Source organism: Coenobita brevimanus, chromosome 49, assembly GCF_032717465.1.
Source record: "Coenobita brevimanus isolate Jiangsu-jjx chromosome 49, ASM3271746v2, whole genome shotgun sequence".
Lineage (NCBI taxonomy): Eukaryota > Metazoa > Arthropoda > Malacostraca > Decapoda > Coenobitidae > Coenobita > Coenobita brevimanus.
In genome coordinates, this window is record NC_137002.1 from 6,663,627 (window position 1) to 6,684,940 (window position 21,314).

Genomic DNA, 21,314 nt, shown 5'->3' on the forward strand with positions numbered 1-21,314 from the left:
ACTCCTACAACTAGCTTACACTTTGTTCCTGCTACCCTCATATGCATTTATTCAGTGTAGGAGAAGGTTTTTGAACTGTAAGAGTTAGATACAGCCCCCATGAGCTCCATAAGTGTGTCTTGCCATGATGAGTAAAATTGTGAGGTACTGTACTAAAAAGAATAAAATGGTCAGTTTGTGGTTATATATAAGTGTGGAATCTGGGAAAACAGAAACAGATGCCAATGATTACTGTAGTTACGGTACTGTAGAAAGGATATATGGCTGGACTGGGGGGAAAGGCTTGTATGAGGGGGGGGAGAGGTTGTATCTGGGAAAATAGTATTATAGGTAGTAGTAGTAGAGGTAGCAATGGTACTGTAGTAGTAGTAGTAATGCTACTATAGTATTAGAACAGGTACTGTAATGATGGTACTGTAGTAGTAGTGGTAGCAGTAAAGTTAATGAATTGTATATCCTGTTCCCTAACAGTTCATATCAGGTTCACTGCAGGACCAGACCATCTGCTTAGAGGGAGTGTGATTGTCATCAGGTTTACCCTCCATGGTGGCAGAGTATGAATGAGGATTGGGTATTTGTAGGAAAAGTGATGCCTGTGAAAGTGGAAGTGGTGTATTGGCTTTGTTTAGGTGTGTGAAGAGACTTTATGTCATCAGAAGAACCAACAATGTTTGAGGATATGGTGGCAGTAGAAAAGGACAGACTATAACCAGTTTCTTATGTAACAGTTCCCTGACTTGTTTCATTGCAGTTCCTGGCCAAGCTTCATTTTCACTGATAACCACACAACCTCAGTCCAACTTCATAATTGAGGTTCAGTATATTAAATGCAACTACCACTTAGTATTCAGGTTACAGGAGTGGCCTAGTTCTGTCTGATGAAAGCAAACCATCTGCACCAGCTTCCACTTAAAATGTCCAACATAATTTGGGCTTGAACCCTTGACGTAGAGCACATATATCATAAGATAAGTACACTGACTGCTGAACCACTGCATCTCCATCATAAACTTGTTATTGTTGTGACCCTTGGATCATCTGGCCGTGAACCAGCTGGATAGCAGACTAATGCTACCCATATGATACAGTCCACCATCCTCTTCTTGGGCGATAGGGAGGTTTAGGTCTGGTAGTACTGTAAAGAGGTTGGCCAGTGTAATACCAGTACAGTCTGTGGGAAAGTTGCATTGTCATCATCGTCATCTAGTTGTGGGGCGAGCATGTTATGATTCTCAGATGGGAGATTAAACATACGTGTGGCTTGTATCTCATTAGGGTCTAGAGAGAGAGAGAGAGAAACCCTGCCTTAACCAAGTATTCCCATGCATATCTTAATTTTACCCAGCTTCACCCCCATTTTGCCTACACTAACATATCTTAATCAGTCCTACTAAAGCATGCCCTAACCTTTTACCTTAACAACAGCCATGCTGGTGTGGGTGGTGATGCCTGGGGGGTGGTAGGAGTGGAGCCTGGATGAGGGGGATGTAATATGGACTAATTGACTACTCAGGGAAGATTGGAACTTAGCAAATGTTGATCATCTACTTTCAGGATCCCCCTGTGGAGTAACTTGGCATACGTAATAAATCACATTCTGTACTGGACCTACTTTAGCAATTTGTTTTGTTGTTTATAGAGTGCTTTGATTATGGATATTCCATGGTAGGACCAGACCTCTCCCTCTAGCAGTCTCTTTAACCAAATTCTAATCAGGCTTTCCCAGTGTTAAGAAACTGTTTTCCATTCAGAGTGTGACGCTAAGTGAAGATGACTGTTGACAGCAGTGAAATCTGCTTTTTATCTAACATATTCAGATCAGAGACCCACATTCTTGTCAGTTATGGAAGCTCCATAACACCTCTTCCTTAGTGATTTCATTTTTCTTACTATACATTACAGTCTCCTTGTGTGTTACTTAAATCATTCCAATATTACTGTATTCTGTGTAAGATACAGTATGACATTAATCTGCCATATTAAAAAATAAGTTGTTGAGGAAGAGGCATGAGGGAGCCTCTAAGTGATGAGAATACTTTTGGGGGGAGGGTGCCATGTTAAGGTAAATCATTGACTGCAGAGAAAGCTACTGTAAATCAAACCCGTGTAACTTAAAATATTGTTGTGTGATAAAGTGGAGTCACATGGAGAGACAGGCTGACGAAGGAGAATATAAAGGAGCGTTGTGGTGTTGATGTGGATGTGATAGGAAGCGTTATGAGGAACACACTGAGGTGGTTTGGCCATGTGGAGAGGATGGAGGGTGAAAGACTGACGAAGAGAGTGTATGTGAGTGAGGTGGAGGGGGGAAAAGAGAGGGGGAGGCCGAGGATGAGGTGGAGAGGTATATGAGAGAGGGGGGTGTGAGTTGGGAGCAGGGCAGTGAAATGGCGGGGGACAGGGCGATTTGTATGTGGCCACCCCAAACGGGATTGAGGCATCTGGCAATAGATAGATAGATAGATAAAGTATGGAAGTTAAGCTTGGACGTTGTTGGAAGGACATAAGTCAAGAGTGAGAGCAGTGGAAATGAGTTACTTGAGAGGAGCCTCTGGAGTCACATGGATATAAAGGAGCATTGTGGTGTGGATGTGGATGTGATAGGAAGTGCTAGGAGGAACACACTGAGGTGGTTTGGTCATTTGGAGAGGATGGAGGGTGAGAGACTGATGAGGAGAGTGTATGTGAGTGAGGTGGAGGGGGTGAGAGAGAGGGGGAGGCCGAGGATGAGATGGAGTGGAGAGGTATATGAGAGAGGGGGGTGTGAGTTGGGAGCAGGGCAGTGAAATGGTGGGGGACAGGGCAACATGGAGGTGCTTTGTCTGTGGCCACCCTGTATGGGATTGAGGCGTCTGGCAATAGATAGATAAAGTGCACTTATTCAAACTGGACAACAATACATGATGGTTTTCAGCTCAGTTAATGGCTAGGTGGAGTCAGATTGGAGGTCTGATTTGACTGTAAACCAAGGAGACTCAAAACTGCCTCATAATTAAAGCTCATTGAATATCATGCAACTCTGACATAGTACAGTATACAAGTTGTGAGAGGGCCCAGTTGTGTCAGATGAAAACAAACACCTGCAGTCAGAAAAAGAGGTGAGTCACATGAGTGAAGGGATAGCTGTAAACAAATCCATCTTTCCCTTTCAGAGTGTGGTGCCATGTTAAGATGACCGTTGACAGCGGCGGTGTGGGGGTTGGCGGTGGTGGTGGTGGGGGGCGGGGAGGCATGGGGGAGCCTGGAGGTGTGGGAGAGACAGAGACCAAGGAGATGGAGAAGGAGCTGAGGGCAAGACTCATACACTACCCATCATCCTACAGTTCTCAGGGTAAGTTATGGTTTCCCATCCATGCACACTTGTCTTGTGCTCATTTTCTGTAGTCTGTTAAGTAGTGATCCTTAACTAGTTTCCGTTGATATTCCACTGCATTTAATGTACCTGACACTTTCCATTGATTTTCCTTTGTGTACATTGTCCCAGACTCATTTATGGCGACTCATATCCTCATTGTATCTTACGCAGATTTTGGAACACTTACGATGTCCACAATTAATTTTATACTGAACTTTTTGTAACCATAATGTCCTGTTTTGTTTGACATGTATATTATTGCCGACTTATTTTATTTTCTGGTGTGTATAATGTCCAGAACTTAATTTACCATGTTAATGTTCCCAGTACAGTAAAAGTCCGTTTTTTCGGCATCTATGGGACCAGGCAAGTGCCGAAATATCAAAATTGCCGAATTATCGAAAACCCTACCCACTCAGTACCTTATATGTTTCGGTGAACACTATCATCATTACTCATATCATTACAAATGTGTTTGGAGAGAGTACTGTATACTGTTTGATACTGTACAATACTGTAATGAATACAGTACTATACATGAATATGAAAAATAAAGAAATTAGTGAACATACTGTATATAAATGTAATGGTACAGTAGGCCTACAAGTTCACATGCACTTACCTAAACTTATAGTAGGTTCCTTATTTACATATGTACAATAGAAGGGGTTGATTGGAGTCTGCTACTGCTGGAAGAAGTCCCCAGCAGTAGAGGGTCCTGCAACAGGCTCTAAGGACTCTTCTCCCTGTTGCTGCGGCAGTAGAGCTTGAGGTTCAGAGACTGCTGTTGGTGATGGAGAGGAGGGAGCAGAGGAGCTTACGTTAAACTCATCCATAATCTGTTTCCTACTCATGCCAGCCTCTAATTTTTTCAACAGCTCAATTTTCCGAGCAATAGTCAACATCTTATGTGTACGCTTCTTGCTAACACCAGTTAACTTTCCACACGTGGAGGCCATTTTCAAAGCACGCAGAAGATGTTTATACTGTTCACAACACATGGCTGGTCCATTCAGGTGTTACAAAGCTCCTGTCTGATGTTACGGTGCTTACAGCACACTCGAATAGTAATTTCAGAGGTATTTCGGTACGAAGTTCACAAAGCACACAGAAGAAACAAGAGAAGTCGGCAGTAGCACGGCAACAACTCGGAAGAATGGCGAAACAGATTCTCTTTCCCATGCTAGACTCACTACATGTTTGTCCTCTCTTTATGCTATAGGAGAAAGAGCTAGCCTCTGAGCTTCATGGCAGTGGTAGACTCGTTCCATCACTTTCACTATCTCACTCACTAAGGCGGGTAAAGGCGGGTAGCTAGCTGGCGAGCCTCATGGAGAATTTCAAGACTGACGAAAAAAATCGGAGAATCTGCCGAATGATCGGAGATTTTCGTAAATGGGACTATTTCTCAAAACTGCCGAAATGTCAGATTTGCCGGGGAATTGGATGCCGAAATATTGGACTTTTACTGTATATAATTAAGTGGTTTTACCCATTTTTCATTTTACAGTAGCTTCTCTCTTCATGTTTTGTTTCTTTTTCCCATTTCCCAGTCAGATTCATTCCGTTTCCTATTTTTGAAAAGTTTTATTAACCATTTCTGTTTTCCTTCAGACTGGTTTTTACACATTGAGATATAACATCATTTTTATTGTTTTTTTCACTTATCGTTGTTACATGATGTGAAGTTAGTAGAGTGTATGGTAAATTCCTACAGACTGGGAGGCTATCAAGACCCTAGATTAACTTGTTTAAAACTTATCCATCCAAAATCTACCAAACCTAATACAGCTAAGAATAATTGATTTAACCTTGCCAGAATCTAACCATGTAACCCCATGAGGCTGACCATATCATTATTATATTCGTGCCATCACTCAATGATTTTATTCAGCATCGGAGACTTTTTAAAGCTTGAGGAGTTAGATATAGTGAAGGCTTGACTAACTCCTTCACTGTTTGGGTACTGTCCTGAGCTGATTATAACTGTACGGCAGTGATGTGGATGAAATGAAAGTGAAGTTGTCTGGCAAAATGGGTTAATAGCAATTATCGTGTAACAAAATGGCTGCCTACTCTGCAGGAATGTGCCAAATTTTATTGTTTGGTAACAGTTTACCCTGTATTTACTGAAAATGTTAAGTATTATCTCATTGGAAGCATTGTATATTATGGACCATACTTTTATCAACTTATGAGGCTTCCTTAGTAATTTATTTTATGTAGGAGGCTTCCTTGTACCTTAGTAAGTTATTTTATGTAGGAGGCTTCCTTGTACCTTACTGAGTCATTTTGCATAGAGTATCTTAACATTCTTTCTTATGTTATTTGTGTTATTTTACTCTTTACGTAGTTGACATACGTATCATAATATATAAGGGACTATTAGTGCACCATGTGTAGATGTACTGTATATTTTATTAAGGAAGAGTCACAGTGAAGCCTCCTAAGCGTAGAAGATTATGGTCATAAGTCCTTAGTAGGTTTTGGTATGTGTCATGTATCACTGATTATAATTCCCAGATGTTAGTAAGTTGTTCTTATTTCATGGATTATTCCCTACAGTATCCCTCCACAGAAGCACCAGACCAGTGTACAAACAGTCCTCATTAGAAGTCAGATGTGGTAAAAAAAATTCACAACTTTTTCCATATAGTTGCCAGTGTAAAGATAGGAAAACTGGCCAACCAGTTTTAAAGGTACCTAGGGAACTTAAATCCCATTAGACTGGGTATACATGTATTTTATGCTGGGTAATGCTGGACAGTTTTATTCAGCTTTGTTAAGGTGTCTCTTGGCACTAGGGTTTGTAGACATTCTTAGTAACCCCTTCAGCTTGGATATGACTTTTATATGTCCCACATCCGGTAATGCTTTTTCTTTTCTTTTTTTTCATCTATGCTGAGAGTTAATAAGTGACTTGTAATGAGGACTTGTTGTACAGTACTGAGTGTAGTAGAGCTTATTGTGATCAGCCTGGATGTCACTTAGATATAGGCCAACCCTGGGACAGAGTACAGCAGAGCTGCAACTCAACATGATTATAGGCATACTGATATGGTGCTAATGCCATCTAGGAGGTACATAAATTTGTTCAAATTGTAACATTAACTGCCCAGATTCAGATATTTTGTATAAACAGTGTACATAATTAGGTACCTGCAGGCCTAAGAGTCCATTTTAAGTTTACCCAGTTGATTATAAAAAATGAATGGAGTACAATATCGTACTATATTTTATGCCGAAATTGTACTTTATTCTCATTTTACCCCAACCTGTGGAGTTCATCAACCAGCAAAAGATTGCCAACAGTTCCCTACCAACATAAAGTTTACAAACATTCCCTAGTGTTCCTCAAGCATCTTAGAATATCCTACCTTCTCATGGTTTTCTGTTGTGTACCTCTTACTGCTATCCGTTCCATGTAGGGTACTCTTCTTATAACACCTTACATTGTCACAACCAGCAGGGAGGTGTCAGCAAACCTTTGATCATAATAAAACCACTTAATATTGTGGACCATGGTAGCTAGCTTGGAACCCCTACACCTCACAAAGGGTAATATGGGACTGGCTGTTAACATTGTAATAAGCCCCTCCAGCCTGTATGCCTATAAACATGGTGCATTGTCAGGTGTGAATGAATTCATATTGATACTCAGCCTGGCAGTGGCTCTGAGATGCTCTTAGTGCAGTACAAATACTCCTCACATGCATCTAGGATGTGGCACAATGTTGCATAAGGTGAAATAATTAATAATTTTCATACAGTGATGCATATTTTATTTTCTTGGTGCTGCCTGATTGCTTTATTCAGCCTAGTAGCACCTAAAGGTTCATATGAAACATGAACCTGGTGGACTGCAGGCTGAAGTTGCCCTTCACTAACAAACCACCATCCTCCTTTTGAGGGAAGGGAGGGAGTTGAGGAACTTTTGTATAACCAGAGAGAGAGAGGAGCCTCTCTTTTATAAAGCAGCCACCATGTTAAAGTGTCCGTCTCCAACATCTGTTCAGTTTACTAAAAACCTATATACAGTACATTCCTTTGTCACTCTCCTAGGCTGAGTAAAAATGTAGGAGAGGTAACCAAAATAAAATGAAAATGGCATTCTCGTTTTGAAATGGTTAATGATGCACATAACATAATCTGCTTCATGGTGGAGAGGCTGTAAGTACAAAGAACTCATACTGAATCATGACAACTTTACCCAGTCCCATATTAATTTAACTAATTTTCCTGAGGTGTAGGTGCCTGAAACCAGGCTTTTTAGAACCATGTGGATTATGCACATTGACTGGTATGTTTTTAATACATAATCCCATCAGGAACATAGGCAGGTCATGTACTCCAAATTTTTTTGAACTGTTGTAGCATGCATCTTCATACCATGGTATCTTGCAAGGAGTAAGAAGACTAGTGTCAATTCTTTGTCAGTTTATTGATTAAAGATAAGTAGCAAAGCAGTTGTTAAGTGAGGAATATTTGGTACTGTTTATAAGCTTGAGGTTCAGATGATGTTTAGCTTTGTTGTGGCGTGCCCCGCAGTTGCCCCTTCCCTGTGCTGCCTGGCGCGGCCCCTCTTCTCCACCACCCCGTCAGAACCCTTTTCCTACCTCATACAGTACCAGATACAGGACAAGCCGGGCTCACAAGGTACCATCCACGCCCCGCTGCCGCCTTGCTTTGAACGATTGGGAGTTCCCCGACCCCGTTTTGGGATATCCCATGCCTGATGCTGGCAGGCTTATGGTGTGGGATGGCTTGGTTGTGTAAACTGATGCAAGTACAGTAGTTTATAATGCACAGACATGGCAATAAAGATTCAAATAGATTTTGTTGTGGATGCAGTCACCTCCTAACCTCATAAAAGACATACAATGCAGAAGATAACACACGTACGCTATGTAAAGCTGTACCTTACAGCGTACACCACTGATGTTATATTGTGCAGCAGTTACACAAGACAGCAATAGCACATCTTGAGTGTTGTGGACCATTGATCCACCCCAGTGCAACTGGTCAGTTATCTCCAGGCCACATAGCAGCTTAGTCAGAGCAGATCTGGAGGTTGTTCAAAAACCTCAGTGAATATTAACAAGATGCAAAAGAAACTAAATTTAGGGAGGGAAGCAGAAAAACTTACAAGACATGTATACTGTAGCATACAGTACTGTACTACAATGAATACCAAGAAAATTATCTTAGGAGACAGTAATATAAGAAGATAATCAAAGTTGCAGCATATTAATTAACAAACTGTAGATAAAATGCTGTATTGTATAGTAATTTGCCAACCTCACTTACTCCCATCACCAAGAGCCTGCCAGTACAGCTTAGCACGCCACTGAATGATCCGCAACTCTACAGGAATCCGGCCTGTCTCCCTCTGACCTGGTTGTTTTTAGTTGTTTCTACACAGCACCACCAAGTTGACCTTTTCTTTCTCTGTCTCTCATTTACAAGGGCCTAAGATTTTTCCAGGATATATATATAGGCAGAAATTTAATACTGTACTTTATTGTTATTGTGTTTTTGTGAGATTTCAAATATCAAGTTCCTCTTGACTTGCACTTGAGTTTTGGGATCTTACCAAAATAATAATATTTTAAATATTGTTTTATTGCTTTGAAGTCGCAGGATTCTTTTAAAAAGGTAAATTACAATGCACATTTAGGAGCAAGGTTGAAAAGACTTCAGGTTTGTATGCAAACTGGAAGTTGTTATCAAAGTCAGATGGTAGTCATGTTACATTGAGACCATCAGGGTTTCTTGATTTCATGTTTTTTTTTATGTGGACTTGCTCAAACATTTTTCAGCAGAAAATCAAAATGAGAAAATCTTGACTTTTTATTCTCACAAAAACATAGTAGTAGTATTTGAATGATATTGATTGCTGTATTAATTTTACCACTCTGCAAATTGATGATGATATAAGGGAAAACTTGTTGTTGCATGTAAGAAGAGAGCTAAATATGCAGTAGGCTGAGACAGTTATCAAAGGAAGAAGAGTGCTTGAGAGAACAGGATAGATGTACCAGGGATAGAGCAGCCTTGAAGTCTTTCACAGGACTAGGCAAGCAGTGAGATATTCAGTGGGTGGGTAACTCGACCCTGGCCCAGTTTTCCAGCACCTGTTGCTTTCTCCCTTCACCATGATCCCCTTGGTTTGTGTTGATGTTGTGTTCACACTGTACACTACACTGCCAGCATGTTTCTTGTCTGCACCTGGGAGGGGGGATGGGAGGGATTTTTAGGGTATTTGTTGGGTCGTGTAGGAAGTGCCAGGCAGTTAGAGAGTCTGAATAAATTGTATGCAAAAAGGTTGAAACTCCTAGTAAGCCAAGAAAGAGCTGTGAAATAAAACTTCATTAGAGAAGCATTTGAAGATTTGGAGATGAAATGATGTCGTCTTATGAATTTGTGGGATTACAATTTTGTACTGCTGTTAAGTGTACCCTCATTTTATTTGATTAGATTTAAATGATATGTGTGTTATATCTGTGTGGGTATGTTTGCTTTTATGTATGTATACTGGAAATTTTTGTAGATGTAGCAGTACACTTACAGCACAATACTGTACAAGTGTATAGAAATTTGTGTATAGTGTGTGTGTGAATGTATGTTTCTTATTAGTTAGAGAAATCACTGAGTAATATTTATGATGTTAATATAGTGTATAATTTGAATAAAAACTTTGCACTGAACCCACACATTTTTTTCAATATATTGCACACAGCACAAACAATTATTAAAATTTACCCCAGCAGACATATTATACTGATTACAGTTACATTTTTCAGCATCCAGGCCTTCTCAACAACTGTATAACTAATCCAAAGATTTGTTTTTGTGTTGGGAGTGTAATGGTGTAAGGTAGTGAGACTTGGGCAGTAAAGTGATACATCCTTGAATGACAATCCTGGGGGGGTTAAGACTGTGAATGAAAAGTTGAGAGGAAGGTTGGGACTTGAATGTATTATTGCTGGTTCTTTGAAAGCAGTAATAAGAAACAGGGAAGTGAGCATGGAAGTGAAAAAGTTACTACATGACAGTATTGTGATACCAACTCTAACGTATGGAAGTGAAGCTTGGACGTTGTTGGAAGGACACAAGTCAAGAGTGAGAGCAGTGGAAATGAGTTATTTAAGAGGAGCCTGTGGAGTCACATGGAGAGACAGGCTGACGAATGAGGATATAAAGGAGCGTTGTGGTGTTGATGTGGATGTGATAGGAAGTGTTATGAGGAACACACTGAGGTGGTTTGGCCATGTGGAGAGGATGGAGGGTGAAAGACTGACGAAGAGAGTGTATGTGAGTAAGGTGGAGGGGGAAAGAGGGAGGGGGAGGCCGAGGATGAGATGGAGAGATGGGGTGGAGAGGTATATGAGAGAGGGGGGTGTGAGTTGGGAGCAGGGGAGTGAAATGGCGGGGGACAGGGCGACTTGGAGGCGATTTGTTTGTGGCCACCCCAAACGGGATTGAGGCGTCTGGCAATAGATAGAATAGATAGATTGTGATGAGAAGGAGTAGAGTGACATATAATGAGTTAGTGAAGGGTAGGAGGAGGCATGTAACTTTTGGAGGGAGCTGTGCATGATCAGATTGAAGGGGTTTACTCTTTCAGGATAGTGATTTCCAAACTTTTTCATTAAATTCCACCTTCATGAGCCCTCTGGATCCCATGAATCCTTGGAGTTATTCCCCAGACTTGTAAAATAATTATGAACAGTAAATGATTCTGATGAAAGTAGTGTTAACATTATGCCAGTTAATTATTTATTGCTAACTACAGTACTTGTGTAAATTATGCATATAGAGGATGTTACTGAACTTTATTAATAAAATGTACTGGATTATGCTCATCATTAGCATGCAAACTGAAATAACTTTGACATTGCTAGCTTTACAGCAAATTTGAATTGGGTTGGGAAGATTTTCTTATTGCTTCTCTTCATCTGAGAGTGAAAGAAAATGAGATGTTAAGTGTATTTTTTATTTGTTATTGCTGTTATTTATTTATAGGGGTTGGAAGGAAATGATTATCAAGCAATTATTAATATATTTTTCCCTGTAAAACAACTAACTCAGTGTCAAATGGCCACCCTTTACGGGATTATGGTGTCTGGCAATAGATAGATAGATAGACTTTTTTGTGTAAGAAAAATTATTCAATTTTTAGAACCATATTTTTAGGAGGGAAGGAAGGAACATCAATATGGTTATTCTCTGTAAATGAAGAAAATGGTACTGTGTTTTTGTTGCCCTCCGTTAATGGGATGGAAGGAAATAATACGTAATGGGAAATGAAAGTGTGCAAATGTGAGGTATGGAGGTTGATGAGGCTAGGCAATTAACAAGGAATTTAGTTGGTTGGATGGATTATTAGTATTATTAGTATTTTTATTTGATAGTTGACAGATTGATTGGCAGGTGTATCTAAAGGCATATCTTAAAGAAAAATGATGATATTGCAGAGTGTTAGGCTTGTAAGGTAGAGCCAGGACTTTGCAGGCTTGAATGGTACGTGAATGTTTGTGTGGCCCATTTCGCGGGACATGCTGTTGATAGTTCTTCCACTTGCATATTGTCTGTGTTCTTGTATCCTGCTTCATACCATCTTTTGACTGGAATAAGGGTCTGGATGATGATGAGAAGTATTTGTTGTACCTGCAGTAGTCATGGGGGTCCTGTGAAAGTTTCTTAATCTTGGGGTGTGAAACAAAATTGTGTTTAAGTCCAGGCAGTCTCTTTTGGTTGAAAGGAAATTATTGTCTTAAATTTTGTAGGTTTTCTTGTGTTTTTTTTATTTATTTATTTATTTAATATATGTGGAAGGAAGATAATGGTGGTGTTAACTTGAAGTGGAGGAAAATGTTACCCTTTTTGTATTGTTTCTCTTGGAAAAATGTAATAGCATAACATGTAAATATAATGATGTGCCTGGCCCATCCCTGCCCCCAGACTCCTCCCAACCCAACCACATCAATGGCAATGGCAGTGGCAATGGCAGCAGTAATGGCAGCGCTGCTCTAATGGGATGGACCAATCAGTCACAGGTATGGCTGCCAGTCCACCTTCACACAACTTTGTAAACTTGAACGCCACTGTTGTTAGAACAGCCACTCTATAGTAATGTGGTTTAACTTTCACTTATATATTGATGGTAACTTTTTAATACTGTAATAACTGTCTCATGTACAGTATATTAGTAGTTAGTTTTTTGTATTGACACAGTGTGCATTAATGACATAGAAGAGGTTATTGGTGTTTAATTTCCAGAATGAACTGCAAAGAGAGATACATTATGAAGTTTCCAAAACCACCTGTATATATTATTTACAACTCTTTATTATTGACAGCTTGCATCTGTAATGTATAAGGGGATATTGATGCATCCAGAATAAATCACAAAGGAAGAGGTGTTAAAAAATCTCCAGGTCCTCTCAGAACATGACCCTAAACCTGCCACACTAATCTCAGGACAATGACACCTCAGCCAACGGTCTCCCTGATGATTTCCCTGTGGACGACCCAGATAATTTGACGACGCTGTGGCCTGATGACCCTGATGCCAGCCACCCATTCACCAAGGCGGCGTTGCAGGGGGACACCAAGACCATCAAGGAGTACGTGGCACGGCAAACCTTCGACCCAAACTCCAAGAAGGCACAGCACGCGCTATTAGTTGCTTGTCGTGCTGGTAAGTGGGGGAATATTTTTGTTTGCTGGTCAGGAATTGTCAGTGAACTTTTGGTTTTGATCGTACATCCTGTAGTTTTTATGTGTAGTATGGTAGTAATAATAAAAAATAGTGTTTAGTAGTAGTGCAAGATTGGTATTAAAATTGGAGTGGCTGTACTTTAAACCTGACAAAGATCCTTCACTTCTTTCAGCTCAGTTGATGGCCAGGTTTAGTCAGCTTGGAGGGCTGATTTAACTAGTAACTAAGGAGATTCATTCCTGCCTGATGATTAAGGCACAGTGAATTTCATGCAACTACACCATAGTACTCGAGATGTAAGAAGGAAATAGTATTCAGGTTGTGGAAGTTGTCTAGTTCCATCAGATGACAACAGACTGAGTCTAACTCTAATCATCTTATCTGTTAACCTACAGGATACACTGAGATGACACAAGTGCTCCTGAATGCGGGTGTTGACGTACATTGCAAGGATGCAAAGTCAGGGTGGCAGCCTATACACATTGCAACTTGTAAGTCAATACCATACTCTGCATTTTCAGTTACTGTAGAATAGTGTGTACCTATTTACTTTTTGTTGTTGTTGCATGTTTTGTATTATTTTTTATTTTGTTGTGTATAGTAAATATTAATTATAAAAGCCGTAGTGCTTATGATAGGGGCTTATTGTATTAATGACGATAATCCTTACATGGGTTTATGATAAAGGTTGAGGGGATGATGATGGTGATGATGACAACATGTTTCTTTCCCACACCTCAAAGATCGGGACCATGTGGCAGTAGTAGAGTGCCTGGCGATGCATGGTGAGTGGCGTCGCGGTGTGGGTCTTGTGAGGTACCGCGGCATCACCTGTAATCTTCTACACCTTGCTGCGTCATGTGGATGTCTGGCCGTCCTGCGCTACCTCCTATCACACACTGTCAGGCTTGGGTGAGTGCTGTGTGATTGACCAGGGCCCTTTCATGGAGGTTGTTGAATTCTCCTTTTTGTTTTTTCTCAGTGGTAGGTTTGGTTTGGACTTGGGTGTAAAGCCTTGAAATTGGTTAGGAGATTGTTAGAGAGAGCTTGATAATTGAATTCCTTCTATACTGCAGTCATTTATTTATTTATTCATTGAAGAACCAAGCAATAACTTGAGCCTGCAAGACATTCCTTTTCAAAGAAAATTCTCTGTCTGTCTCTATCTACCGTACTGCACATGAAAACTATCTCTGTCTATCAAAGAAAATTGATTGAAGAAATTCAAGATCTGTTAATTTTGGATGCATGGAAACATTTCATTTAAAAGACTGGAACTGATCAGCAGTGTGAAAACTGACCAGTTCTGTACGTGAAAGACAGGGTGCTGGTTAACTAGTGCATCAGAGTTAGACAGAAAATAGTGGAGTGTGTGTAGCTGCAGTTGTTTCACCCTAACTTGGCTCGGATTTTGTACTTTTTTATCTCATTTCACGTAGCTCAGTGCAGAAAAAAATTGCCTTGGCGCTATACACTTTCCATGGCACTTCATCATGATTGACATCATATTCAGTCATTAATCTGTTGTTACAATCCTGCATTCAAGATAGAGAGATGGCAATTTGAGGTGAAGTTGGAGTAAAAGGAGTGTAGCTGGGTATTGGGTTCAAGTGACAGTAACCATTTGTGTAAGAGTTGTTGTTTCCCTTCCGACAGGCTGCACATCCACACAAGAGACGCAGCACACTGGACACCCCTGCACCATGCGGCATTGGAGGGCCAGCAGCAGGCAGTTACTCTGTTATTGCAAGCTGGTGCAGAAATTAATATGGCAGACCCACACGTAAGCAGCCATGCTTTGTTTTCACATTATGAGTGTTTTTCCTACTTGTACTCTTCGTTGTAATCGTCCTGTCTGCTGCAGGGGAGCATCAGTTCACTGCCTGGGATGGCCCTGCAGGAGTGGTTGCTTGTCTGCGGTTGATGGGTGTGCTCGGTCAGACAGATTGGGATTACTCAGCAGCAATGACAGCTTTACATATACAGGGTAGACTTTACATTTAGTGGGTAAACTTTATGTATGCAGTGCACATGCTAGTTTCACGCCTAATTGGTATCACAATTGTGTTGCGAAACAAAAACTCACGAAACTCATGCTTGTACTTTACATGTAATAAGTAGTAATTAGTTCCGGGATTAGTCACTTCTTAGGCTGGGAGCAGTGGTTAGTTACCACCTGCCCCCTCACTGCTCCCCACCACCACTGTTGAGTCCGATGCCTCAACATCAAAGCCCTCAAAATCCAGTGGGAGCTCATCAAGCTCACCAATGTCATGAACAAGTGACTGAGGAGATGCATGTGCATGCAATCACTCGCTGCCGGGACTTGTGAAACACTCAATAAAACGGCGAGACTCCTTGCAGAAGAACATTCCTTTGCGTCGCTAAAGTATATTTTGCAAAACTAGTGATCACTCTGTACCATGGTAAACTTTACATATACAGTACTAGAGTAAACTTTACATATACGGTACTAAGATAAACTTTATGTAAACTTGTAGCATTGACTTATTTCCACTTTCATACATTTTTTACAGGGTGTGACAGCACTGCACGTGGCGGCATATAAGGACCACATAGGCATCGTACGCTTTCTGCTGTCGCGCGGTGCCAACCCTAAGATGATTGTACGCTCACCCACGTCAGGTTAGTCTCAGCTGCTGTATAGTTTGTTCAGCCGTTTGGTTCTCATGGCCTTGAAATACGGTTGGCCTATGAGATTGATCCAAGAATAATTTAAAGGCTTGAATTATCAGTGTATGGAAAGACACTGGGTTACAGTCTGCCACTCAGGGATGAGTGAGGCTTGTCACTCCGACCTTAAATGTCAGGACCAACTTGGCTAGCCGCGGTCTCCTATGCCCCTCATGGGGCAACACAGGATTAGATGATGTATGTGATGTATGTATGTACTGTACTAAGCTCAGTACATGACACAGGATATAGCTGAAATCTTCTGCTTACCCTCTTGTCCAACCCCATGCAGGAAGGGAGTTCTGTCAGAGTTTTGTAGGCAGTTGAAATTTTTTCTAGACTGGATAAGTAGCAGTGTCATCATGAACTTGTTTCTTATGCTCTGTAGTAAAACTTCAGTCTACCATGCTGAAATTGGTACTTTAGAGGGACACCTTAATATGGTGGCACCAATACAACTAGGCAGTGTCTGTACCGACATCCCTGAACTTCATTGTCCCCTGAAAGAAGGATGATAGACAACAGAAGGGCAGCTTCACCCAGCAGTCCTCTGGATTCACATTCAGAAGAGCCTGGGGCCAAAACAACAGCAGCAGCCTTGAAAGAGAGGAGTAGCTCTTTGTTTAGTATGGAATCCTGGCTGTGATAAGAAACTACAGTATAGCTCTCAAGTATACCATTATGCCCATTTCTATTGGGATTGGGATCTGAGTCATCCTGTTCTGTGTTTTTATTTCCCAGTTTATGGAGTCCAACCCACCTCTTTATAAATAAGAAACAGGGTTATAGTGATGATGATTTTGAAATAATTTTTTGTATCACTGAGTACTTTCATGATAGTTCTCCTAATTTTGTGTTTTCCTTTTCATGTTTATTCAGTATTGCTCACTTCATAAGTTAGAGAAAAGGTTTTGATGATGGTGATGATGATGATGTATGATGTAAGAATTATTGAACTGCAGGACATCTTAATCGTAGTTGTCTTATGTTTGTGTTTTCTTTTTTTGTGTTTTTGAATCCTACCCACCTCATTCATAAACAGAAAAATGGGTTTGGATGATGATGTTGCAGTAATGTACTTGACTTGCAGGACATTTTAGTTATAGTTCTTCTTTTGCGATTTTTTGTTTTTGTTTTTTAATCATTCCCACCTCATGCATAAGTGAAAAAAAAAAAAAAAAAAAAAGATAAATAAAGGATAGGTGATGATGAAAAAAAGGATATGGTGATGGTGGTTGTGATGGTGGTGGTGGTGGTGTTGAAAGAATTATGTTACAGTCTTAGAATTAGTGGGCACCCTTTTGTGTTTGTCATTTTCTGCTTATTAATTCCTACTCATCTCACTGATAAGTGAGAAAATGGGATAGGATGTTGGTGATAACTTTGATGATGATGAAAGAATTGAAGTACAGTATTAAAATCAGTGGGCATTGTTTTATGTATTTCATTTTCTTCTTATTGATTCCTACCCACTTCATTCATAAGTGAAAAAAGGGATGGGATGATGAAGACTGAAATGTGAGGCAAGACTGGCCCTTTCATAGGTACGCCTAGCAGATTGCGTCACCGCCGACCCACACGAGCGTCATGTGAGGAACGTATGCCTGTTAGCGGACCGGGCATGGCCTTCCGCACGTCCTCCCTGGACAACCTATTCCGCCGACGCAAACAGTGGACCCCACAGCAGGTCCAGGAGGGCTGGATTAAGTTCATGGCAGCTCAAGATGACAGCTCAGTCAGAGGAAGCAAGTGGAAGGAGAAGATACCAGCCAATGCTTCCATACATCGAACTCTCTCCAGTGACCTCCCACCCCCTTCACCAACCTCAAACAGGAAGATGGACTTGCCATTCTCCTCAAGCTCACACTCCCTCCCGGTGAAAGTGGCGCTGAACAGACTGAGCCGAACGTCACAGTCATCCGCACATGCACATGGAAAGTTGATTGCTTGAGCAAAATGCCAATTCCCTATGCTTTGCGGCAGCCCTCACTGCCAGCCCATCAAACAGCAGCTTTGTTTTTTAAGAGTGGAATAACAGACTCGCACATCTGCCTCACTATAGCCAGATGCCATCATTCCAGAGGAGGTGACCATGAAAATTTGCCTTCATGTCACCCTTGCCACAGTTTTGTTTTTTGAGAGTGGATTAACAAACTTGCACATCCATCTGTCTGCTGTATAGCCAGTTAGATTTGTTATTCCAGAAGGGGTGGCCATGAAAAAATTGTGGGCATGCCACCTTGTCCTCCACTATCAGACTGCCTTGTGTTTTTTGAGAGTGGATTAACAAACTCGTAACACCTATCCATCCATAGCCAAATGCTGTGATCGCAGAGGAGATAGCCATGAAAAAATCACCTCCATATCTTCCCTGTTCTTCAGCATCAGGCTGTCCATCCTCCATCTCATACTACCCTCATTCCCATACCTCTCCACCCCAGGCCTCACACACATGCCAAGGTAATTTTCTGCTTGACTGATAGGGAAAAAATGTGATTTTGTCGCTGCTGCCACCAGGAAGTGTGATGCTAACGGCTCTCGTCTGGTTTTGATTTACTGATTGTGTCTTGTACTCTCATCAGCTTACAAGGCTTGCTAGCACATCATTCCCACCTGTTATTAGTATGTGTGGCATATTTATTATATTTCAGCCCCTTCACTGGTGATGCAGAGGGATTCCATATCACTGTGGCACTGACCTAACACCTTCACTGTTATACATATGCCCCTCATCTCACTCCCTATCCCCTTAAAAGGTGATGGTAGGCTGGAGAAGGGTTATGTCATCCTCCAGTCATTATGTTCAGTTGTGCTTGGGGCCACAGCAACAACAACCCCTTCAGAATAGTGATGTACTTATAATTTAATTGTGCTGTATCCAGACATAATATTTTTAACTTCAGATGACTTTTTTGAACTGAAGGTGTTACATAAAGCCTTCATTAACTCTTTCACTACCATACAAGAGGACTCACCTAAGCTTATTAAAACCATCAGTAGCAGTAATACCAAAAAAGATGTGACCAGATTGAAGGGGCTAGTTTTTGAAGTTCATGTCACTATTAAATTGAAATAAAATACTAAAGAACAGTAAGATTTAGTACTAATATGCAAAAATGAATCAGTAAGGAAGAAGTGCAAGAAAGCCACCAAATCTGATGGGTGTGTGGGCTTCTGTGTTTGTACATGAATTACTGTTGTGTTACTAATTGACTTTGCTGTGGTCTTGTCACAGTTACTTACTACACTTTCTTTGATATTAAGGTAGACAGTTTCTATGTACTGTATACTTACCAACTTACCAACCTGTATAGTTATATCCATACTTACCCAGCTGTCTACAGCACCTACCCATCCATTATAGTGCTAATAGTATTTACCTACCTACCTACCTACCTACCTATTAGCACATACAGTACTTATCTACTTGCATACTTTCATGTTTTACCTGTCAACCTGCTTTCCCAGCCATCAACCTTCCCACTTCCTCATCTCCCTACCCACTGACAATATTACATAACTACTGGTGATTTGGTTAACAAACAAGTTAGTGGTGTGAAAATCATTACAATCATTCCATTACAGTATATTGCTGATTTGAGCCAAGATTTGGGATTTTAAATTAGTATGGCATGTAATAGTAAGCAGTTCTTTGGCTGAGTGATAGGTGAAGAAAGTGACAAATTAGCCTACTGTCATTTGTGTGTGTGTGTGTGTGTGTGTGTGTGTGTGTGTGTGTGTGCTTGCATTCATGCTGCTGAGAGTTTCTGGTTTTAAAGTTAATATTCTCTTTCTCTCTTTCCTGCAGGCCTTTGTCGTAAGTAACATGCCTCTGTGGTTGTGTTTTGTCATCACTGTAGTTTTGTAGTTTGTGCTGTTATTAAAAAGTTGTTGATTTGTTGAGTTGGCTTATACATTGCCTTATTTCCAAATTGCTCATGCTGCAAAAATCTATAAAAGGAGATATAATTGCAGAAATGATTTTCATTGTGGTGCTATAGTCTGCCACTGTATAATGCATAGCTTTTACTTGTATACTCCCATTTTGAGAGGAATGTCATGTTTGTGTTAATCACTGGCTTAGTTCAGTAATCCCAAGGTTTTTAGCACATAACCCCTTCAGCCTTAGGATATCATTTACAGTATATACTTGCTAATTCCATAAGATTAGGAAAGTACTGTACTTTATAATGATGAAGGTAATGATGAAGTTAATGAAGGGTATATCTAACCCCCACTATTTCAAAAAATCTCTCCTGAGTTTATTAAAATCATCTGTGTATGGCAACAACACAATTTAAATGAAATCTTCAAGCTGAAAGGGTAAGCGATTACTGTAGGTCACGTTTCAGGATTAATGATTCCTTTCTTTGACTATTCCGCATATTGATTAAAGTTGTGTGCTGGAGAATGGCCTGCACTTGTTCACATGTTGTTTCTTGTTTTTATTGTGTTTTGGGATGTACTGTACATTACGTTCCTACAGTTATTTTTGTAGTTTTAGTCAGTCTTCATTAATTTTTGATGGCTTTTTGTTTGTATTTGTTCACCATTTTTTAAAATATTAAGCTGTTATTTGAGGCACATTATTTTTGTTAGTTATTATTGCAGTTTTAGTCAGTCTTCATTCACTTTTGTTTATATTGTACTATGTTTATAAGATATTTTAGATGTGTTCCTTAAACTTCATTTATCTCTTAGAAATCTATGAGTTAATTTTAGTAATCCTTTTGGCTCAAATTCTGTGTCACATATAGAGTTAGTTCTTGTCATAACTTGCCTTCTTTGATGCTCCTCTGGTATAAAGTCCATAATGAATAACAGAAAAAAGTTTCATTGCTACTTATAAGCTCATTTGCGAGTCTCCAGTTTGCAGTACCGGTTGTATGGAAGATGCCCTGTAATGTACACGGCTTTAAAAAAAGAAAAGGTATGGTACCACTTGGGTTTGATGGTTATGGGACTGAGAATATCCCAAAGACACTGATGGATTTATTACGCTTTTACCCGAGACTATACAGCTTGACCTGCAGAATTTTTCAGAAACTGCAGGGGCTGATCATTGGCTAATTTTGAGTAAGAAATGCTGTATCAGAATGAAACCAATTCTCAGCTGTTTTAGAGCTACTTATTGATGACCTTACAAATTAAAACTGTTCCCTTATAATTAACCTATTAAAGCATCAGTAACTGTAGCTCTGTGATGGCTCAAAATTTGATCATGGTTTTACAGCAATTTTTACTCAGCACTAACCAAAGAATAACTTACTAGAGATTCTGAAAAATCACTTGGGACACGCTGTATGACATCCTTGATTGGGTCATTTAATGTAGTTTTTTTGTACTGTACCCCATTTACTCAAACTTGGCCTAAAATTGCCATCACTCCTTCATGAATTGTAGGCTGTTAGAAGAGGTTAACACTAGAACTTGATGCCAGTCACAGAGAAGTGCAGTGGAATGAACGTAGAGTCACAGCATTGTCTTTCTTCCAGTAAGCTATGAGAAATAAACCATAAAAGAATGGAAATGTGGGCCAAG

General features: G+C 40.3%; 1 protein-coding gene across 1 annotated transcript in view; it reads left to right on the plus strand.

The window, feature by feature from the left end:
• The first annotated feature begins 3,171 nt into the window (after nt 1-3,171).
• LOC145399486 (uncharacterized) overlaps nt 3,172-21,314 on the plus strand; it is a 30,025-nt gene continuing 11,882 nt past the window's right edge. The window contains exons 1-10 of the mRNA XM_080272092.1: nt 3,172-3,214; nt 3,257-3,331; nt 7,904-8,027; nt 12,381-12,414; nt 12,839-13,058; nt 13,475-13,570; nt 13,823-13,991; nt 14,736-14,862; nt 15,617-15,725; nt 19,582-19,590. Coding sequence (XP_080128218.1) covers nt 3,172-3,214; nt 3,257-3,331; nt 7,904-8,027; nt 12,381-12,414; nt 12,839-13,058; nt 13,475-13,570; nt 13,823-13,991; nt 14,736-14,862; nt 15,617-15,725; nt 19,582-19,590 — 1,006 coding nt within the window. The remainder of the gene's footprint in view (nt 3,215-3,256; nt 3,332-7,903; nt 8,028-12,380; nt 12,415-12,838; nt 13,059-13,474; nt 13,571-13,822; nt 13,992-14,735; nt 14,863-15,616; nt 15,726-19,581; nt 19,591-21,314) is intronic.